The 25,769-nt window shown below is 36.1% G+C and overlaps 1 protein-coding gene across 6 annotated transcripts in view; it reads left to right on the top strand.

The window, feature by feature from the left end:
- The window catches only part of USP34 (ubiquitin specific peptidase 34), a 228,810-nt gene that overhangs the window by 199,662 nt on the left and 3,379 nt on the right, over nt 1-25,769 (top strand). For 3 of the 6 annotated variants that reach the window (XM_019632763.1, XM_019632831.1, XM_019632690.1), the window contains 9 exons: nt 4,428-5,062; nt 6,839-6,996; nt 8,896-8,974; nt 11,901-12,027; nt 12,868-12,975; nt 14,599-14,703; nt 14,824-14,948; nt 15,909-16,032; nt 23,914-23,993. In XM_019632763.1, coding sequence (XP_019488308.1) covers nt 4,428-5,062; nt 6,839-6,996; nt 8,896-8,974; nt 11,901-12,027; nt 12,868-12,975; nt 14,599-14,703; nt 14,824-14,948; nt 15,909-16,032; nt 23,914-23,993 — 1,541 coding nt within the window. The remainder of the gene's footprint in view (nt 1-4,427; nt 5,063-6,838; nt 6,997-8,895; nt 8,975-11,900; nt 12,028-12,867; nt 12,976-14,598; nt 14,704-14,823; nt 14,949-15,908; nt 16,033-23,913; nt 23,994-25,769) is intronic. The other 3 variants (XR_002122789.1, XM_019632979.1, XM_019632906.1) reach the window with 3 other exon arrangements.

The following is a 25,769-nucleotide window of genomic DNA, read 5'->3' as shown; positions in this document are numbered from 1 at the left end:
AGGTTTTGTTTTTTGTTCTGTTCTTAAGGCGACAATAATATGCCTACTGTTTTATAATGCAAAGGCTCTTAGAGATATTGTTCTTAAAGGCCAAAATTGCATTATAGCAGGAAACCTATAGCAGTAAAACAAGCTGAGAAAAAATATTCACTGAAATTATGGAAGTTAAATGATAATCATCTTTATTATACATGGACCAGAAGAGAATAAGCAAAGATCTTGGAAGACAAATGGACAAATATTAATACAAAATACAGATATTCCCAGAATAGAAAATTGCTTGTAAGCATAGAATATGTTCTTTTAATAGTATTCAAAGAAGTAATCAAAATAGTTGATATTTTAAGTTTCTTTAATCATTAAATTTAATCATCTAAATCATATTTGCCAGCTGTCTACTGGAAGGGCCTAGAATCAGTGACACTCCAGTAGCAACAATCACATCAAATATACCCAGATCTCTTTCTAAACACCATTCTCCAGTAAAAAGAATCACAGCTCCTTGGAGAAATGGCTGACTCTAGGATTGGGGCAGGGAATATACAAGATGAGCCTGGAGCATCTTGTAGAACCAGAAAGTAAAGAAGTACTCAAAACCAAAATGCTATCAGGCATGTCAAAGGGACATAGACCCAACCTGAAAGAGCTCCTAATGGCCAAAGCTGGAACAGTTTGAGTAAAAAAATAAATAACATAGCACTGGATTGTAACCCAAAATATAATATAAATAATTCATGAATCCATGCTGATATAAATAAATGATTGAATAAGTAAATGGAGAAGACATCTGCTGTACAGAAGAATGTCAAAAATTTACGTACATTGTCTCCCCAGGGAGGTGGAATATAACTCCCCACACCTTTTGTGTGAGCTTAGTGACTTCCTTTCAAAGAGTAGAGTGTGTGGGGTTGGGGGAAATAACTTTAACTGAAGAAACTTGACAAACATTAACTCATCCAGGTGGTTAAGGTTAACGTCATACCTGAAAAAAAAGTCATGTTGATAGCATGTACCCTTGATATAATGTGATGCAAAGGGCACTCTCCCTTTGCTGGTTGGCATTCTTTCCTGACTTCTGAACATAAAACAATTTAAAAACCTGAACCAAAAAAAAAGAGTTTTTCAGCTAGTAGTTAACACCTAATATTCATAACAGTACTCAGGAAATGGCATTCTCTCATACACTATAGTGACATTGTAAGTTAATGTTACCATTATGAAAGGCAATTTAGCAATATGTACCAAGGTCCTTAAAATTTTCTGCCCTTTTTAGCACAGTAATACTATTTCAGGGATTTCAGTATAAGTAAGTCATCCAATATATGGGTACCCAACAACATTATTTATAGTTGTGAAAAATTAAAAGGTGGATATTCAGTTATGAAATAAATTGTTTTAATGCGTCATTTTAAGATTATGATAGTGAAGACTAGTAATATCACCAAGTGTTTTTGATATCATGTAACTTGAAAAAAGGGTTCAAATATTTGAATATTGGGTTGTCAGAAAAGTCATGATGCATGTTTGCGACAGATGACACTAGTTCATTTTTGGAAGTACTAGAGTCATTTGCATCTATGTTATTGCTATGTCATTTGACAGCTGACAGTTCTAGCTTCATTCTAAAAAAAAATTGAACGATTTGGTTGAGTTTTGGAGATTTTACAACAAGTTGAAGATGGAAGACCAAACTGCATTTTTGCCATATTTTACTGTTTTACTTCCATAAAGGGAAAAAACACGCGTCAAGCTTATGAAACGTTGCATAAAGTTTACGGTGACAATGCTCTACAAGAACATCAGTGCCAACGATGGTTCATGAAATTCTGTGCTAGTGATTTAGATCTCAATGAAGCTCCTCAGTCAGGGAGGCCTACTGAAGTTGATGACGACAAAATAAAGGCAGTGATCGAATCAAACCCTTGTTACACGACACGAGAGATTGCAGAAACATTGACCATCCATCATTCAAGCATTCACGACCACCTGAAGAAGCTGGGATACATAAGCTAGCTCGATATTTGGGTTCCGTGTGAACTCAAAGATGTTCTTTTGACGGTGTGTATAAACATCCGCAATATGCTCATTAAACTTGAGGAAAACAATCCTTTTTTGAAGAGACTGATAACTGGTGATGAGAAGTGGATTGTTTACAACAATGTGGTGCGTAAATGCTCTTGGTCCTGACGTGATGATTCTCCTCAAACGACATCAAAAGCAGACATTCATCAGAGGAAGGTTATGCTATCAGTGTGGTGGGATTTTAAAGGTGTCGTGTTTTTTTAACTCCTACCAAGGAACCAAACAATCAATTCGAATGTGTACTGTTGGCAATTGGACAGTTTGAACGAGTCCATCATCCAGGAACGTCCAGAGCTTGTTAATTGTAAAGGAATTGTGTTCCATCGCGACAACGCGAGACCACACACAAGTTTGATCACCCATCAAAAATTATTGGAGCTTGGATGGGGATGTGTTGCCACACCCACTATACTCGCCTGACCATCAGACTTCCACTTGTTTTGCTCTCTTCAAAACTCCTTTTGTGGTATAACGTTCAATTCAGATGAGGCTGTAAATCAGCACCTTGTTCAGTTTTTCGCAAATAAAGACAGGTCCTTCTATGAACGAGGAATTATGAAGCTCACTGAAAGATGGCTAAAGGTTATCGAACAAAATGGGCAATATATCATTGATTGATCTTTGTTTTTTATATAAATAAATGACCTTTGAAAAACAGACAAAATACGTCATGACTTTTCTGACAATCCAATAGAATGAGTATAACTTAGAATAAGAATTAGAGTAATACATATAGAAGAAAAACTAAAGAGGAATACTTTTAAATCCTACAAAATAATTTTAAGGAATGACTGAGAATGTTTAGATAAAAGAAAAATTGAGATATAATTGGTGTCTTAAAATAGTTAGGAGTTGCCATATAGAAATGGAAGTAGATTTTGTTCTAAATTCAACTGAATAAGTTTTTTTAAATCGAGAATGATTTTTCTCAATTGCAGTTTTACACAAACATTGATCAGGATGATACCTACATGCCAACTTTTTATATTTGAAACATATTAAATTGAGCCTAACTGAAAATAGACTATTAGCGCAATATATAGGTGAAGAAATATGTAGAAGTGAAGTATTGTACAGAAATAAAGTTTAATTTGAAATCTGTAAAAAAGATTACAATTAATTTTAGAAACACTGACTGTGTTTGCCTTGGAAGTACAATGGAAATTATCAGATTTTAGGTAGAATAGTGGGAGAATTAGTAGATATAGTAAAAAGAGTTAAACTAAGGAATTAGAGACCTTGAGGAAGCTGTGTAGTGAATGTTATTAGGAGCATTAGCTCATGAAGCTGATGATCTGGGTTTGAATTCCAGCTGTGCCACTAGCTGTGTAACATAGGGTGGTCTTACTTTTTTAAGTCTGAGTGAAAGTGGGGATAATAAATGTTCAATAAATGTTAGCAATTCTTGTGATTGTTATTGTTTTATCATTATCATTGTCTTTGTCATCATCATCTGGGCTCCACCTCTTTATCTGACCATATTTATGTGACCTTGGTCTTCTCCAAGATTCAGATTTTCTGATATGATATGACCTACCTCCAGGATGATTATGAGGATTAAATGAGATAATGTTTGTAAAGTACTTAGCTCCATGCCTTGCTCATAGTAACTGCTTTTACAGATGGACTCAACTAATTGGTGATTAATTCTGAGAGTAGAATTAAAGCATAGGTTTAATAACATTTTTCAGGTATGTTTAAGGAGGGATTCTTTCTTGGTATGCAAGGTTAGCCTAGAAGACTTAAAGTTTTTCCAAAGTTAATGTTCTATAATTGGCATATATGTAATCTTATATATTACAAAGGACTTTTAGATAGAAGATCTCATTCTATCTTTATAACATAATACATTTTACCATTATCTGTAAATTACAAAATAATTTGCCATTATTTTGTAAAGAAGAAGAAAGAAAACTAAGACCCCAAAACATTAAATCATTTGACCATGTCAGACAGACTTACGTAGGTCTTGTGGTTCCAAGTGCTGTGTTCTTCCTGTTAAACCATGTTTCCAGAGAAGAATGAAATGATAAAATAAGTTGAAAAATTCTATATCTTGGGAAAGCTGAACGAAAGAGGCGAAACCTGTTTCTGCTACTGTGTTTGTTGTCGCCACCTAAAAAATAACAGTGACAGAATGGAAAATGTCTGTTTTCCTCATTCCTTGGTATCTTTCTGTGGGGCCAATGGTAGATCAGAAAGATATTAAGAGAGATGTTCATGTCGCATAATTTTTATTCATTTTAATTTTTAAAGGGAAGAGTGGCTTTGTGTTTAATGACTGCTCTCAGTCTATTTTATATCTTGTAAAGCTCTATCTGACAGTTTTGTTTTACATTTTATAGCTGCAGCTTATCTTCTGGTGTCCCTTATACCAAGCAATTCATTCCGCCAGATGTTCCGGTCAACAAGGTCTTTGCACATCCCAACCCGTGACCTTCCACTCAGTCCAGACACAACAGTAGTCCTGCATCAGGTCTACAACGTGCTCCTTGGTTTGCTCTCAAGAGCCAAACTTTATGTTGATGCTGCTGTTCATGGCACTACAAAGCTAGTGCCCTATTTTAGCTTTATGACTTATTGTTTAATTTCCAAAACTGAGAAGCTGATGTTTTCCACGTATTTCATGGATTTATGGAACCTTTTCCAGCCTAAACTTTCTGAGCCAGCAATAGCTACAAATCACAATAAACAGGCTTTGCTTTCATTTTGGTACAATGTGTGTGCTGACTGTCCAGAGAATATCCGCCTTATTGTTCAGAACCCAGTGGTAACCAAGAACATTGCCTTCAATTACATCCTTGCTGACCATGATGATCAGGATGTGGTGCTTTTTAACCGTGGGATGCTGCCTGCCTACTACGGCATTCTGAGGCTCTGCTGTGAGCAGTCTCCTGCATTCACACGACAGCTGGCTTCTCACCAGAACATCCAGTGGGCCTTTAAGAATCTTACACCACATGCCAGCCAATACCCTGGAGTGAGTAAAATTGATAACTGTTAATATCTTTATCCTCAAATTGATTGGAAACACCTATTTTTCCACTTGTGGGAAGTGGTGGCAAAATATGGGAGTATAGTCTAACTTGAACCATTCTTTCTTAAAGACTTAACATGCATTTGTTTTCTTGAATACATGTGTAAAATGGTTTTAAAATTTGTAAGTTTATAGATAGTTTTTCTTCGGTTGATGTTCAAATTTTCTCTTTAATGGAACTTAACGATTTTAATTTGTGGCTTTGTAAATATGTCCTTCATATTATGTACCTAATGAAAAAAGTCATCTTTGTGGTAAAGTTTTAGGGGAGTATTTACTATTTAGGTATTTATTATCAAGATCTATATGTTATACTAAGCTGTGAGCTAGACAATATTTTATCTTTGCTGTAGTATTCCCTAGTATTTTTTTTCTCACACTACATTCAAGTGAATGGAATGGTTAAGTAGTCTATCAGAATACAAATATATGCAGTCTATATCTGATCCTTGTTTCTCTGCAGACTATTTGTAGATTTCATATTTAAAATTTCCCCTCCTCTATATAAGGCTGTCATTCCTGGATATTTATTTTTACTGTCATCCCTTATTTTTTATTGTAAATAGAAGACTACACCAAGAGGGTACCAATCTGGGAAGGGGGCGGTGGAAGGAGAATGCAGAATCCTTTTTAAAGCTACTGTCAAGCCAGAGGCCACAAACTGATAATACAAGTTGTTTGATACATAGGAGATGGTGGGAGTGGAGGAATGGGAGCTTTTTCAAGACATTCAACATTTACTTAAGAGTTCAATCAAGAGGGTACTGTAAAGGGTATTTTAAGTATTGGTATTCATTTTCTGTCAGAAAAAGGACCTTACTGTCCTTTAGACATAATGTAGTGAATTGTTTAGAATTTCTCACCCTGAAAGACTGTAACCCAATTTCCAGTGAAGAAAGTTAGAGTGACTGTAATAAAGGAAAGAAAATGATTGTATTAAGCACCAAAAAAGGGTTAAAAGCCAAGAATACAGAAGAAAAAAAATGAGTCTGCCTGACTTTCAGGACAGGATTTATTAAAATTCAATGGATTGTTTCTATTACATTCACATAAATAATATTTTATTTAGTTACTAAACATCTCCATAGTTAAATATACCTTTGAAGAGTGCTGGATGAGAATGTTTACCACCTAATTTTGTTTCTTGCCTTTGACATCAGTGAAATGTAACATCTTTTATTATGTAACACCTGATAGAGATTTTAATGAAAATGGTGCTTAAATAATTTTTGCCAGATAACTTGAACTGACTGTCCATCAATCAAGAAAGATCATTCCAAATGTTGGCACAAAGGGTTTTCTCAGAAACAGTCTTAATTCAAGTTTAATTGAGGGGTGTAAAGTCTTTAAGTAATGATTTCTCATTTATTAAAGAAAATGGGGTAAAGGATTGTTGTAGCATGTCTCTGGATGCACATTTGACGTTACAAAACCTAGTACTAAGTATTAAGACTAAAAATGAACTATATGTACTTGTAGTTTTTAATCTTCCTGAAATTCTATTGTAAGATTTTTTTTTTTTTAGGGAATTATATATTAAAATTTTAAAGTAGAATTTATTGCTAATTTTATTAACTATTCTTGAATGACAGTGTAATCTAACTTTTTTGTGTGATTTTTAAGAGCTGGGTAATGAGCATAACATTTAGAAATGAGAAGCAGACGTTCTAAAATGTTGCAGGGTTAACAGATCACCATAATGCTTATTTCCCTTTTCAGGCAGTGGAAGAACTATTTAACCTGATGCAGCTGTTTATAGCTCAGAGACCAGATATGAGAGAAGAAGAATTAGAAGATATCAAACAGTTTAAGAAAACAACCATAAGTTGTTACTTACGTTGCTTAGATGGCCGCTCCTGCTGGACTACTTTAATAAGGTAAAAATATGTGTTCTGGTGTTTTTTTGTTTATTTTGTTTTTCCACATGAGGAGATGGGACCATACTTTTGACACTTAAAAGAGAAATAATTTATTTATAACTGAAAGTTTATCAGTTCTTTAAGGTTATTGGGGAAGCATTTATGCATTTAGTCACGTTGGAAGAATTTATATTTTGAAATTTAATGAGCTACTTTTGAACAGGTTTTATTTTTGTTTGGTTTCGGATTGTGTTTTATCAGAATCATAGAATCTTAGGGTTGGAAGGAACCTTAATGTAAAATCTTCCAACTAAACTTGACCCTTCTTTTCGATAGCAATCATCCAAACTTATACTTAAACAGTTCAGTTCTAGAAGCCTCTAGAAACAGCTTCTCCATCTTTGGATGAATGTTAATGCTAAAATGATTTTCATTTTATTTAGCCCAGATCTACCTAATTTTTTTAACTATAGGAATTAGGCAAAGTAACAAGACATGATCTTTACAATTGATTGTTCAGAGCAACAAATTTTTTGAATGGCTATAAAGGAACTGCTACAAATTACATTTAATTCCCTTTAATGTAGAAATAAAACCCAGATTAATTTCTTAAAATGCTTCTATATATTATATTTAAGACTTGGAGGTGATGTCCTTTAATAGTCACATATTTTTTTGCAGTACTTTCTTAAACACTAAAGTACCTTTTTTTTTTTTAACTTTATTAGGGGACAGTGTGTTTTTCCCAGGACCCATGAGCTCCAAGTGAAGTTGTTGTCCTTCTATCTTAGTTGTGGAGGGCACAGCTCAGCTCCAAGTCCATTCGCTGTTTTCAGTCTAGTTGCGTGGGGCGCAGCCCACCATCCCATGCTGGAGTTGAACCAGCAACCTTGTTGTTAAGAGCCACGCTCTAACCAGCTGAGCCATCCGGCCATCCCTATAGTATCTTTTAAAAATTTTAACTTATTGGGGTAACATTGGTTAATAACATTAAATTTCAGGTGTACAACTTTATAATATGACATCTGTATATTCTATTGTGTGCTTACCACCCAAAGCTTAGTCTCCTTCATCACCGTGTATTTGACCTTCTTTATTCTTCCCCTACCTCCCTAACTCTTTGGTAACCACCATTCTGTTGTCCTTGTCTATGAGTTATTCAACCCAAGATAAGATTATTTCAGATGATTGTCTTCAAAAAACTTTTCCATTTGAATCTTTATTATTACACAAAATGAAACGAACTCTGCTTTTGCCCGGACTCTTTAAAGGAATTTTAAAAAATTTTTGACAATTTTGAATAGATTGTTTTCACAAGATTTACTACTTTATTTTCAAAAAAAGATTTGGAGCTTTCTTAATTCTTTTTTGAAAAAGGAAAGAAAACATTAAAGTGGAAGGATTTCCAGTCATACTATATATAACATCAGTTTCCAGTACCTAACAATCAAATAAGATCTGTTAATAAGAGTCATACAAGTACTTTTGATGATTATTATATAAATTATTTACAACGCCAACATGTTTTTAATGTATTTTCTCCTCGTGTTACTCTTTCTTCCCAATAACCACCTAATGAGTGTTTTGATAATACAAGTGTATTTTATTATCCAGAATTTACATAATTTAGAAGATAAACTCATTATGAAAATATTGTTTATACTGAAACTTAAAAATTCCCATCACCCCTCTCTTCCACCATTATGAATAATTAAGAATTAACTAGATACAAATAAATAAAACTTTTCTCGTTACTTAGAGGGTTTCTTATTGAAATAGATGTAATGGTCTCTCTTCTGTAGGTAGGGAAGTGGAGAGAGAGACTAAGTGACAATTTACTTCCTTTTTATTTTTAATCACCTAAGTGTTTTGCTCTGATTCAGAGTTTTCACACTGGCTTTTCCTGTGTTCTTCTAGTGCCTTCAGAATCCTGTTAGAATCTGACGAAGACAGACTTCTGGTTGTGTTTAATCGAGGGCTCATCCTGATGACCGAGGTCAGTGTTTGACTGATTTTGCTGTGTTTTACTGTAGATTTATTCCATTTTAATTTTCTCATCAAGACTTCTTGTTTTGTGGGGTGTTAGTTTATTGTAGGCTATTGTATAGGTATCTGGGTTTTAATTATACATATCAGTAAATGCTAATTTATATTCCAAGAATAATTAGGTCACAGTTTTTAGGATGCTGTTTTCTTTTCCCATGATTTTCCCCTCATTTTGTATTTAAAACACCCTTTTGAAATAGACTGGTTTTATGCATTTCATTTGTAAGGATAGAAACAGAAGGAATTCATGTGGTTTAATCAAGGACATGCAGTTTCTCAAGAGCTCACTTACTTGACAGAGTTACAGAAACTGAGATTAGCATCATCAGAGGAAGCCAATGAGACTGTTACAAGTGGTTAAAATCAGCCATTCATTCTTCCCATAACTCTTGAACATCCACAACTGTGAGCTGATTTTAAGGCCACAGAGGTGCATTGTACCCTTTAGTCTACAAGTGGAGATAAGATGAAAGAGTACATGCCAGGGGTACCATGTGATTAAGAGGTAGGATGGTTTTTCAGTTAATGGTATGATAGAATAGGAATGCAACGTTTGAAACTACACTTTGAAGAATTTGGGCTTGCAGTGATAAGTGGGAGAGCATTTCAATAAATGACTTTAATCTTGCACAGAAGCCAGAAAGTATTTGTTGTATTTGAGAAATGCCAAGTGTTTCTGTTTGGCTAAAACAAAAGGTATGTGAAGTAGAAGAGTAGTGAGAACTTCATTCTTTCATTCAACAGATGTTTGAGTGTCTACTCTGTGCCAGGCATTTTGTGAGGCACTGGGGATACAACAGTGAAAAGACAGACATGGTTCCTGTCTGTACAAGTACATTGTTTAGATTAATGTATCACCACAGATTCTAGGCTACCACATTTGATCTTTGAATGCTGAATACTATAGGGTCGTTGGGAAAGTCATGACGCATTTTTGCATTGAAAAACGTAGAAAAATACGTCGTGACTTTCCCAATGACCCAATATATAGACTTTGGGGAACTGATCTGAGAGGATTAGATAAAAGATGCTTTGGTGTAAAATGAAATAGGAAAAAAAAACTAAGGGTTTAATTAAGCTAATATAGTTAAAGGAGTTAATATATTTAACAAGCCAATATGATTAAAGGAATTCCTACCTTTTTGAGCTGTTTTAACCTTTTTCAGACCTACTATTTCGAGTATGGCTGCCAGCCATGTCACCATTGTCTTTCTTCATAAGCCCTGGAAAGTTAAAGCAGTTACCTATTCTCCCCCGTCTTCCTATTGTTACCTGCTGCTTTGCAATCTTAATGCTTGCAGTCTTAGAGCAAACACAACCATAAAAATAAAAATCTGATCAAACAAATTATTTCTTCATACTAAAATGTATACACAGAATATCAGAACTCTGAAGAATGAGGACTGTTTTGTATTTCAAAAGAGCTAAATGAGAGAATTTGACTTGGGAAAGAAAGCAAATATGAGGTCTGACAATTAAGTTCGCGAACTTACACTGTGCGCTTACGTTGGCAGCACTGTACAAACAGCTTTCTAAGGTTTCAAACCTTGGTATATCAGTGTCTCACAGCTATGTTCGTGTCAACATGTGGTGATGTCTTGCCGTGCAGCACTCATGTGTTTTTGTGTGCTGTCATGAGAATGTCAGCTTTAAGTAAAACAACGAACAAATATAAATTTCTTGTTAAACTTCGCAAGAGTGGAAGTGAAATCAGGGACATGTTAGTCCAAGTTTATGGGGATAATGCCATGAAGAAAACGACAGTGCACAAATGGATTAAACGTCTTTCTGAGGGAAGAGAACGCACCACTGATGAAGAGACGTCAGGGCGGTCAGTAACGAGCAGAACTGAGGAGCAGAACTGATGAAAACATTGCAAAAATTCATTGAATTATGTGTCAGAATTGTTGGCTCATTGTGAGAAGCATAGCGGACCAAGTAAACATCGATAAACAGTTGAAAATCTTGGCATGAGAAAGGTGTGTGCAAAAATGGTCCCAAAGGAGCTCACCAATGAAGAAAAGCAAAGGAGAGTCAAAGTTTGCCAAGACCTTTTGGAGAGCAAGGTGATGTTTTGGGCCGTGTTATCACTGGTGATGATGCATGGTTGTACCAATACGACCCTGAAATAAAGTGCACAATGGAAGTCAGCCAATTCTCCATGACCCAAAAAGTTCTCTGTTCAAATCAAGAGTCAAAATGATATTGCTAACCTTTTTTGATGTCATAGGGATTGTTCATTATGAATTTGTACCAACTGGACAAACAGTTAACCAAGTTTACTATTTGGAAGTGCTGAAAAGGTTGTGTGAAAAAGTTAAGACAACCTGAACTTTTCACCAATAATTAATTCATGGCTCTTGCATCACAACAATGCACCAGCTTACACAGCACTCTTTCTGAGGGAGGTTTTAGCCAGTATAAACAAATAAATGTATTGGAACACCCTCCCTACTCACCTGATCTGGCCTCCAGTGACTTCTTTCTTTACCCAAAGATAAAGGAAATATTGAAAAGACATTTTGATGACATTCAGGACATCAAGGGTAATACGACGACAGATCTGATGGCCATTCCAGAAAAGGAGTTCCAAAATTGCTTTGAAGGGTGGTCTAGGAACTGGTGTCTGTGCATAGCTTTCCAAGGGGTGTACTTCAGAGGTGGCCATACTGATATTCAGCAATGAGGTATGTAGCATTTTTTCTAGGATGAGTTCGCGAACTTAATTGTCAGACCTTGTACATTTGCTTTGTGCTTGTGTGTGTGTGTGTATGTGTGTGTATTCGGAATCTGAAATAGAGGATGATCACTACCATTTTGTGGCTCAATAAAGTAAAACTGAAATGAAGTTTTCCGTTTTTTAAAATCACTTGTAGTCTTTCAACACACTGCACATGATGTACCATGAAGCCACAGCTTGCCATGTGACTGGAGACTTGGTAGAACTTCTGTCAATATTCCTTTCTGTGTTGAAGTCTACACGCCCATATCTTCAGAGAAAAGGTTTGGTCATTCCTATTTCTTATTTTTGTTCAACTATTAAAGAGCAAAATAAAGGTTTTAAACTGCATGCTTTGGAGATTTTATCTCTAGTTTATGTACAGAAGATGGGGCTAATGCAAGCTAATGGTGAGGAAATGCTTATCACGTCCTCCTGATGAAAGGCTGGAATGCTCTTGTTTATTTTCTTTATGCCTACCTGAAAAATACGCAAGCATGCTGTAAGCATCAAGATTTAGGAGATCTGAAAACATTTCCAAGCACAGTGACAACATGAGTATTTGCTGAAGGTTCTCCAAGCTGGAAACTTCATGGCTTAGATTAGATCATTTTTATTTTCAAGAGAAATAATTATGAAATATATCTCTTTTGTTTCCCTGTAAGATAGTGTAAACACTGAACTTCATATAAATTCCTAGAAAATAGGATATATTCATCACTAAAATACATGTTTTAAGAAATGTAGCAGGGGTTTGGGGTGGGGAGGGGTGGCTGATTAGCTCAGTTGGTTGGATCATGGTGCTGATAACACCAGGGTTGCCGGTTCAGTCCCAGCATGGGCCACTGTGAGCTGCACCCTCCTTAAAAGGAGTCAGCTATGCCATTGTAGCATAGAAGCAATGTGTGACCAGTGACCGTGACTGTTCCCCAATAAAATTTAAAAAAATCTAGCAGGTTTAATAGTAGTAGTCATCTCATGAAAATAGTCACAGCTTTCACCCAAGATGTTTATGTAATTAATTTGAATTTCTTTATGTTAGCATTCTGTAGTTTATAATAGAAAATAATTGTGAGGAAGTTTGATCTCAAGTGGCACATTTCTGTATGCTTTTGTATTTACAGATGTGAAACAAGCATTAATCCAGTGGCAGGAGCGAATTGAATTTGCCCATAAACTGTTAACTCTTCTTAATTCCTATAGCCCTCCAGAACTTAGAAATGCCTGTATCGGTAAGTTACTTAGAAAATAGACTTGTGTAAAAACCTAGTGGAAGAACATTTTTGTGGCGTTATTTTCTTATGATATATGATGTTCTGTAGGGTTTGGAAGACATTTGTACTTGTTATGTATAACACACACTGGCTGGCAGGTCCTAAGAAAATCAAGTTTTATTCCCTTACATGCCAATAATTACCTTTCTGATCATGGGCAAGTCATGTAATATATCTGGGATCTTTGCCCTCGTGTTATATCTAGCTCTCTTGCAGCTCTGAGATCTTCTGATCCTATATAAGCAAGGTGGAATCATGCGTATGTTTACAAAGAAAACTGACATTGTGAAAGGCTGTGATATTTCACTGAGTTGTTTTGCCTAAAGGTACTTCTTAGTAGCTGTTCTTGCACTCCTGAGTATTCTGCCTTTTTATTTATTTATTTTTTTAAAATTTTATTGGGGAATTGGGGGAGAGGAACAGGCAAGTTGCTGTCCTTTTGTTCTTCATTCTAGTTGTGGAGTACGTCACTTCACTGGCCCATGTTGGTATTATCATTGCTGTCTTCCCAGGTGAGGCATTTTGGTAGCTGGCCCATGGACGGCCGCTCACAGCGGCTCTTGGCAGCTCATACCGGCTGCCAGCCACTCATGGTAGCCTATGGCAGCCCACTGCAGCAGGGGCTGCAGCTTATGCCATTGCCGGTGACTCAACGGCAACCCAGCTCCAGGTCGAGCCATTGTTCACCATCTTAGCTGTAGAGGGCACAGCGTCACTTGGCCCTATTGTGGGATCCAAACCGGGGCCCTGCTGCTCCGAGCTGGCGTCCCCAGCCAACTCTTTACCAACGTGCCACTCAGCTGGCCCTTGCCTTTTTATTAATTGCATATTTATAATAAAATGATAATTTGTGCGTGTTGAAGGACACCCCATTTTAAATTTATATTGAATATTTTACTACCTTAGAAGCCCCTTAAAAGGCATCTTTAGAGACTATAATTATTTATTTACAGTTTCTCAAAATGACATGAGTATCTGGCTGTCATGTATAAGCAGTCAGTCTTGGCAGATATTCGCCTGATGTTCTGTGGAATTACTGGCCTACACTTCTCCAGCCAGAGGGTAGGGACACATAGCAGTAATCTCTGATTACCAGAAATTCTGCTGGTAGCCTGTCATCATGAGCTTTACTCCTGTGGGATTAGGAAATGAGTATCAGTCCAGCTAGCATCATGAAACATGAAAGGTAGATTAAGGATTACCCCTCAGATCCAAAGACCTTGGAACCTTAGATTTCTTTCTAGGCTGACTTTGGTTGATTTAATGAAGACACATAATGCACATTAAATATTTCCCTTAGTGTGCTTCTCCAAGATGCGTCTCTTGGATAAATAACATACAGATGGTTTTAAACTTTGGTTTCTAAATGATGACCCTGTTGTGGTTAGTAACTCTGCTGATCCAGAGTTGATTGAGCGTCAGACAAAATTACTCCCAGTGTCAGGAGCTAAAACAGTTTTAGACTCAAAACTTTTCGGCTGCCACACTGCAACTAGTCATCCCAGCAGGGTTTGTGAGTTTGAAAGTAAAAGGTAGACATACCCCAATTTTTTAATACCCAAATTGTGTTTTTATTTTCAGATGTCCTCAAGGAACTTGTGCTTTTGAGTCCCCATGACTTTCTTCATACTCTGGTTCCATTTCTACAACACAACCATTGTACTTACCATCACAGTAATATACCAAGTATGTATTCATCTAGCACAGTATTTGAATATGGTTGGCATTTAATCTTTCTGCACACTGAAGCATGGAAATTTATTTTTTCCATTTATTCTTATTGTATACTTACTTTTAATGTCTTAGTGTCTCTTGGACCTTATTTCCCTTGTCGAGAAAATATCAAGCTAATAGGAGGGAAAAGCAATATTCGGCCTCCGCGCCCTGAACTCAATATGTGCCTCTTGCCCACAATGGTGGAAACCAGTAAGGTATGTTGGGATACCAGGAAAACCATGTTTCTGTAGTATATTAGATGTAAATGACAATTTTGTGGATCCTAAAAGATTAGACTCATTTGGACTTTTTCCTTTTAGTGCTCTGAAATGTTGGTTATATTTGCAAAATCAACAATAAGCACAAGTAGTAAGTTTTTTTCCCCTCAAAAAATAACCCTAATAGAAAGACTTTTAGTATTTATCACTAGGCTAAATTATAACTGGGTCATATATCTAAACCTGAAAAGTCAAGTTAGGTACTTAATGTTGTTTAAATTTGGCCACATAACCAATGACTTCTTTTATTGCCCTTTAATTATAATCCTTTGACCTAAGCCTTATATCACAATTGATAGATTCATCATTATTGTAGTCTGATTTTTGTCCTCTAATGCTTATTCTAAAATAATACTAATTCTAAATTATAGAGAGAAGGTACATTGACACAGAATAATTTCAGTTTCAACATTTTTTAAAACAATTTTCCCCCTTTATCCTTCTTCACCCCACTTCATTCACACTCTCCCTTGCCCGCTGTCTTTGGATCTTAAATATACTTAAGTTCTTACAAGATAAAGTATTAAAAATAATTAACGCTATAGTAAGCATTACCGAAATAATTTGGAATCTTATTTCAAAAATCAAATTTAATTCATTCTTGATATGTCTATAGAGCTACAGTGTCACATCTAAAAATCTTACAGTAATTTTACTTTATTAAAGTATATAGAAATAATGGGTAATTTTAATTGACAGCATTTGCACACTGAAAATAAAATTGTGACAATTAAGATCTTAATAACATTACTAGAAACTTGGAATTTAAAACTAGGTTCTTATAGAATTTAAATATTTAATCAGCTTTTTAGTTAAGCGTATTACATTTGCACAAAATATGCTCTTTAATTTATTATACAATTTAAGTGCAACCATTTTATCATCTTTAACCTTCAGGGCAAAGATGACGTTTATGATCGTATGCTGCTAGACTACTTCTTTTCTTACCATCAATTCATCCATCTCTTATGCCGAGTTGCAATCAACTGTGAAAAATTTACTGAAACATTAGTTAAGCTGAGTAAGTATAAAAGATGAGCAGTAAATTCCACTGAATTATTTTAAGCCCCTAGCCATTCAGAAAGGGGAGAGAGAAAAAAAACAAAAAACAATCCTTTTTTTTCTTTTTTAAAGTGAATGTTTAAAAATATTAATTATTCTTGGGAACATTTTTATTTTTATTAAGAAATCACCAACTTACTGGTTTCCATTGAATAGTTCTGCCCAGAGTTTCAGCTGGCCTATAAAGGAGTATGGAGTAGGGCTGATCACTTTGGTATGTAGAAGCCCAAGTCCTCCTCTACCTGCCCAGCAGAATTTAAGAAACAGAAACTGCTCTGCTTAGGGAGACAGGCTTAGATGGACTTCCCCAGCCCTGAGATGAGATCTATAGTGCCAGCTGTGCTTTGGAGCTGGCAACACCAAGAGCAAGCTGAGTGGGCTTGCCAGGGTGAAGCAGAGGTGCATATATGAGTAAATTAGGAGGTAAGTCTCATAAAGTAGAGAGGTGAGTAAGAAGAAGGGGAATTTGAAAAGGAATATGTGAAAAATAAAATACAAAGCCATCAGTGAATTACGAAGGGGGAAGAAAACTCAAATTTCTTAATATCGTCTCTCCAAGGATGTGCCTGAGAGCTGTTAGAGAATGCTCCCATTGGGTGACTTCTTCTAGCTGATAAGTCTGTGGAAGACACTCAGTCCTCCTTCAGATGTCCCCCTGTCTCAGAACCTCCAGGATCTGTTTGTCGTAATTCTTTAGGGATGGCCCAGGTTCCTCTCCAGTTTTTTAGTTTTGTTTCAGAGCATGGGAAGTGAAATACTCATGGAACCACCACCCAGATCAAGAAATAGAATATTACCACACCCTAGAAGTACCCTTGTGCTCCTTCTCAATCACTTCCCCTTCCTTCCTGTGGAAAAGATTTTGATCCACTATAGATAGGGCAAAAGATGTGAACCTACTTTAGGTTTCATTATCCAAGAAGAAGGAAGTGGTAACAGCTGTCAGGGATAATTCCTCTTCAGAAAAACCATCTTTTTGGTAAGTGATTAGAGCATCTTCAGATCTGCAAGGTTGTTCCTTCCACCTGTTATCATTAGCTGGTTTTATATATATGTGGCTGAAGTGCCAATTTGGATGGTGGTGGGAGGGATGAGGAGGATATGCTTAGATTGGCCATTTCATGATTACACAGTTGGGTCGTGGCACTTGGTAAAAAGCTAACACCTAGTAGTGGCAATGATCAGATCTGAGAGAATATCCAGTTCTAGTAACACAGCCTTGCTCCCAGATAAGGATAACACTTAAAAGATACTGGCCTTAAGAAAAGTCCTTGGTTGTTTTGTTCATATGATTTATACCAAAAATTATGTGAGGAGCTATTTTAGCTACTTGAACAGCCCTGACCAAATAATGAATGTTCTACCCTGTTTGGAACTCTTCCTCATCAACACAAATACAGTAAAACCTTGGATTGCAAGTAACTTGGTTTGCGAGTGCTCTGCAAGATGGGCAAACATTTCTAATACATTTTAACATGGTAAATGAGCGATGTCTTGCAATAACAGTAGTTTGTTTCCGGAACGAATTATGCTCGCAAACCAAGGTATTACTGTACACAGTTTCAGGGAAGTTAAACATGGAAGGAAGGAGGAGGAGAGAAAGACAGGACACACACTTAGCCAGCCACATTAGCTGAATCAGCTTTCATAATATTTGGTACTCTGAACATTCTTAAAATCATGAAGCACTGTTGATGCTGCCTCATAGGGTTTAGTTCTCTGCACTATTCTGTGGAACATTCTACAAGGATGGAAATATTCTCCAACTGCATTACCATTCACGTATGATAGGCACTAATCATATGTGAGTGTTGAGGATTTGAAATATGATTGAGGAACTGAATTTTTATTTAATTTTAACTAAATTTAAATAGCCAGATGTGCCTGGTGGCTACTGTATTCAATAGCACAGCTCTAGACATAAACCAAAACCATCACAAATTGAGTAGGAAAGAAATTTTTCATGGTTATTTATGTCTTAGTTGATGCAGAAAATTGGACATTATTTTGGTATGAAGGTAAGACAAAGACCTACAGAGTTTATGTTCCAGTGTTTGAAGTTAACTCCTTCCAACTGAAATGATTATTTCCAGGGAGAGGCAACTGGGAAAAGGCTTGAGAAAGGCAAAGCCCACATTAATGAGTGTAATAGGAAACAGAGAGTTGATGGGGAGTTTTAATTTGTATAATTTCTTCAGGAAATTATATTTGGCGACAAGGAGAGGAAAGCGTAAGTTTAAATTGGTTATATCCTTAATCATTTGAGCCTCGAGGTTAAATGATCCAAGGGCCAGAATATTGTGACTATAGATGGGATTATCTTAAGACCTATAGTGGATTGCAAGTCATTTCCAGTTTTGAAGAGAAGTCTTTGTGGTAATTCTTATATGGGTAACTGAGCAGATTTTAAGATTTGTTAGGGGATAAAAAGGAATTATGTAATAATTTATAGATCAGAATTGCAGGGGATAGAGTTGCAAGTACTAAATAGTAAACAAAGGGAGGGTTGAAGTGCTTTTAAAGTGAGGACAGTGAGGCATATAGGGTTTTAGGGAAGACAGAACTGGGGAGCGACTTCAGGGAGAGTGAACAAAGCTGTTGACCCCCATATGAAATAACAGTGTGTCTGAAACCACAGTATTTTGGTATTTAAAAATAACAGAGTTTAGCCAGAAAAATTCTGAAAAAGGATAATAGTAAGAGGGACTGGCACTATTGATTTCTAAAATAGTAGTAAAGATACAGTGATTTTTAAAATTTTTCTTAGTATTTAATCCATATACATAGTTCACAATTCAAAACAATATCGAAAATATACACATCATACCACTCACAGACCTGCTTCCCACTACTTTTATTCATTTTTTGTTTATCCTTTTTGGGGGGCACAAAAACAGCGAATACGAGTTTATTTTCTCCCCTTTCTTATGTAAAAGTAAACTATAACGATTAAAATCATGTGATGCAGATATGGAAAGAACATAGGCAGACAGTGGAAAAACAGCCCCAAAACAAACAAAGCTACACGAGGATTTTGTAGGTAAAGATGACATATCACATTAATGAATGGTTGGTGTTGAGATCATTGGTTAGCTATCTGGGGTTGAGGTGGGAAGTCTTTAATACTTGCTTCGCTCCTTAGACCAAAATATATTCCAGGAGGATTAAGAATTTAATTGCGAAAAGTAAAATCATAGAAATATTAAAGAAAAAGATAGGATTATGTGGATACCACCTTGAGATTTAAAAGACCATGTTAATTAAACAGGACACAAAACCCAGAAACAGTAAAATAAGAAATTGAAAATTTTGTCTACATAAAAATTGAAAATACATGTTTAAAAATGCCATAAATTGAATTAAAATATCATCAGCTATGGGAAAAATGTTTTCACTCTTAACAGATAAATGACTAGTATTGCCAAATTACAAAGAATTTTAGGATTCAGTGTGATGGTAAAGAACATAAAATAGAGGACATGAACAGACACACACACACACACACACAACTCCCCTGTTCGGTAACCATATGAGAAGTTGCTTCATGTTACTAATAAAGCAAAAAACGATTTCTTTCCCCTTTTTTTCAACTCTGAGTTAAAGTTTAGATGATATGCATATTTAAACAGTTTGGGGAAAGAAGAGGTCTTACAATGAAGTCAGTCTGGGGAGGCAGTTTGTCATTATAAATTTAGATTGTTTGTGCCCTTTGATCCAGCAATGTCAGGTTTAGGAATCCACCCTACTCTACTCATAAGAGTGTACAACAACATACATGTTTGTTTTCACTTGGATTGTATTAAGTAAAAATTGGAAACAACCCAATGTCCATCAGTAGAAGCTTCGTTAAGTAAAGCATAGTTCATCTATATCATATGGTCTTTAAAATAAAAAATAAGAATTGACCTTGGATTACATGAAAAAGGAAAATTGGAAAACTATGCAGAATATGACTACATTCTTTTAAACAAAGGGACAAATCACTCAGTATATGCAAAAAAAAAACCCCAAAACATAGAGGATTATACTTTATATAAGAATAAAATAACAGTGTTTTCATTTTCTAGGTTAAATAGCTGTAAGGTTTAAATTATTGTAATGATCATGCTTTGGTTTTGTGTTTGGGGGGGAAAAAAGCATTTAAAGTAATTTAGAAAACTGGTACTGTAAACTCTTAATACCGTTTTCTTTAGGTGCTATAGATCATGCAGAATTAGCAATAAGATGCTCAAGTAGAATTAAACTTAATAACAAATCCCTTTTAATAACAAATCCCAACTATTTCATCATTGAATTAAATAATTGTTATTTTCAGAGAAAACAAGAATCTCTATCACCTTTATTAACATTGTTTTTCAACATTTTCTTAATGCATTAATAAATGAAAGTAAAAAGTAGATTTTTGTTGCAAGTAACATTATGATGTACTTTTCAAGTACCTAGAATATCTGCAATCTTCAAAATCACTAGAATTAAAAAATCAGTTGATAAAAGTAACAGATTAAAATTTCAAATTTTAAAAAGCACAGCTCTGGTTCATGCTTCACCTTTTTGTGCGTCAAGGTGGTGCTGATTGGAGAAACAACTGGTTAGCTGTTTCCCTGTGCCAGTTATTTAGTGCAGATCAGAATCCAACTTTTACAGTCCACTAAGGGCAAATCCATTTAGCCTAGGCTAATATATGGTAATTACATTTAATAGACATTTATAATTCTACTTATCATGCCAGTTAATTTACAAAGAGGAAGAACTGGCTCGGGGATCTGAACATTCCATGGTAGGGCCAGCAGATTTTTTCCCAGTAACCTACATGGGAAGCTGAGTAAACAAAATAGGTCGCTTGGTCAGTATGAAGTCAGTACAATCGGAATTAGAAGAATCAAATGTGTGATATTCTTAGGCTAAAATGTCTTGATTCAGTCTCACAGTGGAGCATTAGTCATAGGCTTTCATCCATTGGCTAAAGCTACCACTTTCCATGGATAATGCTTGGATATGATAAACACTCCTATGGAAAACTAGACAAAGAATCATGACACAATTCAGATAGGAGAAACCCTAACTAGTAAATATACATATGAAATATTTTATCCTCACAGCAATCATCTGAATTACCTACAAAAGCAGTTTTTAAAAGTTTTTTCTTCTAATACATCCAGCAGCTTCTACAGTATAAGGTGTTACTAATTAAGAAAATATGTCCTTACAACAGTTTTTTATTATTGTATGTTAGTTCCTTTGTGGGTGAAGATAGGAAAGATAAGTGGTACAAAATCCAGTATGTTTTAGGCCTGCCTGTCCCCTTTACTGAGACTAAGCTTGGATGTGTGTCTGAGAACTCTGCTTTGCACCTGATTAGTGAGACTCCCCAGAAAGTATTGGAGAAGTATGTGGAGTAGGATGTCCTTGGCCTCGACCTTGAGTCACAGAGCCAAGATGCGCCCAGTCTTGGTCTTTAGGAAAATATTAGAAAGGAGCAAACTCTGTGGCTTTGAAGGGATGGCCTTCCTTTCAAAGGAGGTGCAGCTCAGAGAGGGAGTAGCTAGGACCGTCTTTAGCTCACCATGGGTGTGTTATCCAGAGCGTGGTGGATAAGATGACCCAGGGAAAATAACTTTTATATAAGTCAATATGTGTGGACCTTACTGTATTACAAAAATATGCAACTAAACACCAAACCGTGATTTCCTAGATGTTATTGCATAAGATGAAGCTAATGTAGTTTAGCCTAAGTGAATCTAAAGAGCAGTATTAACTAAACAGTACAGGTGATGGACAGATAGGAAAATGATTCACAAATAACTGAAATTTGGGAAAACACTGATTATTGAAAAGATTGTGGGCTTTAGAATCAGATAAATTGGGGGTAGTCACACTATATCATACACAGGCTTTGGGGATGAAGCTGAGCAGATTATATAATCTCTCTGAGCCTAATTTCCACATCCAAAAAAGGAGCAAAAATGATAAAATAACACCTCCCAAAGTTGATGAGAAAATGGTGATTTATCTGACATACCTAGTGCCATAGATGCCAGTATGTGTTTATTTCCTTCTTCACTTGTAAAGCTATTTGTATCAGAATATCACTTGAAAGTGATCTTAAATCAAGAAGGCCTCCATGTTTTTTTTGTTGTGGTAGTGCTAGCTTTTTGGTAGTTGTGGAAAACAGTTATAAAGATGGTTTTACTTTGAGGAATATTTGGGGAAAAAAGAGAAGCATAAATTATACATTGTGCTTTCACATGAGAGGGTTCATGTCAGGATAGCCTTTAGTTCAGGGGTTGGTAGACTTTCTTCAAAGGGCCAGATATTAAACATTTTAGAATTGTAGGCCTTATATGGTCTGTCACATATTGTTTGGCTGTTTTTTTACAATCCTTTAAGATGTGAAAGCCCATTTTAGCTCACGTGACCATACAAAAACAGGGTGTGGGCCACACTGCTCTACTTTTATGGGTAATGATCAGGGACATGGGGACACAAAAACTCTCTTCCCTATAGACAACAGTTTTGGTGCCATGTCCTTGTTTGCTTATGTATATTGGATAAAGTAGGAAGATAAGAATTTCCTTGGGTCTTTACATAGGTATTAATCTTGACAGGAACATAAATGCGCTTACCTACAAAAGGGAGTCTAGGCATCTTTGGATGGCTAAATTGGGTGAGTGATCTGACTTCCCTTTCTAATCCTTGGTCTAACCCAGAGGTTGGCAACAGTACCTGCATGCCGCCTGTTTTTGTATAACCACTGAGCTACCTACAAGCTAAGAAGAGTTGTTAGGTAGTTTTTTGGTTTTTTTTTAAAGGAAAACTAAATTATATTAAATTGTGAATATTTTGTGACACATGAAAATTATGAGATTCAAATTTCAGTGTTTTTAAATAAAATTGTCTGGGGCACACCACCTCTGCAGAGTTGAGTAATTTCAACAGAGTTCATGTGGCCACAAAGACTAATATTTACCATTTGGCCCTTTACAGAAAGTTTGCTGACTTGAGATCTAATTCATAATTTTTTCTTAAATGAGGGGGGATATCTTTTATTGTAGTTCTCCTTCTCCATGGTTGTACTTTCCCTGGAGGTGAGAGTGTGGATAATCGGAAATTTACTGTGGTAAATTTACTGTGGTATTGCAACTTCTGACTTTGAGAGGTGGGAGGGCAGAGGGTAGGGGAACAGGTTTCTTAAAGAGATACTTGACCTCTGGAATTGTCAAGAGGAGGAAAGAGTAAAACAGTAGAGGTTCCAAATAGGATGCTGACATACAGCTAAGTATGGACCACCCAAAAGATCCTGGGGACAAGGCTGAAGCTGTTAGATTCAGAGCAGTGTTTACCTATATCTAACATGAAGATAATTCTCCCTGTCTTTGGAGAAATAAGATAAAAGAGGAGGAACAATGTTTTCTAATTCTTCACATCCTCTTTTTGACCTTGCACAGCCTCCCCTGCCCCCACCCCCCTTTGCAGTCTAGTTATTCCATGAAAATTGTCTAATAGGCAGAGTGGTATATTAATCCAAGAAAGCTTTAGAACCACTTGCAGTAACTTTTATTGAATTGTCCCAAATAAAGTTCCACTATTCAAAAAGAATTGGTTTAAGTTGCCTCAGATCCTTCTAGGAAAGAGGTGTGGGATGTAAATAAAAGTGTACCGTATTCTAAATTATGTCACTGGTTAAAACATTGCAATGAATCCTTCCCTTTAAGTACTTCACATATTTCTAAAACATAGAAAATACGCAGTTATGACTAGAAATAGTTATAATGTTTTACCTGCAGTTTAATACCTTAGTAGTGTAATTTATAACCTATTCTGATTTCTTTTCAAATATCAGGTATCCTAGTTGCCTATGAAGGTTTGCCACTTCATCTTGCACTGTTCCCCAAACTTTGGACTGAGCTATGCCAGACTCAGGTAAAGAAAATGAGTTTTAGATGATTTGGTCTTTCGTTTTATCTGACCCACGTGGTCAGAAATTTTAGGAACAATGGGTGCAAAACTGGCTGGACATTGGGCATGTTTTTTAGAATCTTGGTAGGTGAAATATGACTAATGGAAATAATAGCTATTAAGCATTGGGCATCTCGTTGCCCTTTGAGGTTTTTTACGTCAGTAGATTTATATCACAGGATATTTTAAATAAGCTGTTTATAATTGAATTCCTCATTTATAGGTCAATATAAACAGTTGTGAAAGTCCAAAATGGGGAGATACTAGGGGAAAAAGGCATATGCCACTTCTTGATGTCCCTCCCCTCCACCATTCCAAAAGCTCTAGCAGAAACCATTTCAGCAGTCTGTCCTTTACCCCTTTTTTTTTAATGTTACCTCGGAGTAGTTTTTCAAGTCACATGAATTTGTTTTCTTATCAGTCATCTCATTGAGAAAAAGAAACACTGTGCCCTTCTTACCTTAAGTGTGTAAGAGCTAACCCCTTAAAATAGAGTGGGCACCTGAGTGGTGCTTGTTCAATTGTGGAGAGAGTGGCAGGGAGAGGGGGAGAAACCAGATTGGTCCTAAGGTTTGGCTCACTCCTTACATCAGGCGTGTAAAGGATCCTCACTCTCTTTAGACTCTGACAAAACTGTTTTCCTCCCTGGTTGCATCTGCCCATTTTCAGAGGAAGAGAGTAGTTTACTAACCTTCCTTTGGTGTAAACCTTTACCCACATTATAGTATGTGAAATACCATTAACTCTGGTCCAGCCTCCTGCCCAGGCAGCAGTGCTGTGTGTGTCCTCCTAATGGACGTGTCACATGGTACTGTAACAGTTGTTTATCTCCTTGTCCCAAACTGTGAGCCCCTCAAGTGTAGAGACTTTATCTGAGTCTTCTCTATGTCTTGGAGAAATGTCAGTTTTCTATAGTAGGAATCTTTGAAAGGCTAGGATACATTGATCCTGGCTTAGTACGTAGTAGACATTCAGAAAATGACTAGCAGATTGATTTTTGAGCTGAGTGGTCTATTCAGTAAATTGAAACACTTTCCCTCTGCTTTTTCCCTCCTGTGCTGCTGCTGTTGATCTTTCATTCTTCTTTATTGGGGTAGTTGCTTTTTTTGTTTCTGTATTTGGCCACTGCCTACTGCTTTCCCTACTGTTCTGTACTCTACTACTCCCTTTACCTGGCTTTTTTCCCCACAAAATTCACCATCCCCCAAAAGTTCCCTTAAAACAAAGCCAGCCAACTAAGGCTTTTAAAGCCCCCACCATCCCATGTAAGAAATATAGGCAGCAGGCAGAGGCTGTGACTGGTAGAGTGAGGCAGATTTTCCCAACACCAAGGATCTGAAGACCTCGGTCCTGGTCCTACTCGAGTCCTGATTTCTTGAGTGACCTCAAGCATTTTACTTACCACAGTTGTTTACTTTAATAAAATGTATAAGTATATAATGTACATATTATCTAAACTTTGTCCTATTTGAAAAGGTCTGTTTTTGTCATCCATATAAATGATCTATTATTAAAATACACATATAATTTAGGGAGTATATCTACTTAAAGACATACTACTTGTGTTTAAGAGCCATGACCATTGAAAACAGGAAAACCAAATTTTAGCAGAATTTCCATATATTGGGACCCACTGATTCTCTGTGTGATATAATTAGGAAAAGAGGTTTGCTGTTTACCTTTGAAATATTTATAGGGGGGGAAGGGTGTTTTCCAAACAAATTACTGCTAATGAGATTA

This window comes from Hipposideros armiger, unplaced genomic scaffold, assembly GCF_001890085.2.
Source record: "Hipposideros armiger isolate ML-2016 unplaced genomic scaffold, ASM189008v1 scaffold_2, whole genome shotgun sequence".
Classification (NCBI taxonomy): domain Eukaryota; kingdom Metazoa; phylum Chordata; class Mammalia; order Chiroptera; family Hipposideridae; genus Hipposideros; species Hipposideros armiger.
This window is presented reverse-complemented; position numbering and strand designations above follow the sequence as displayed.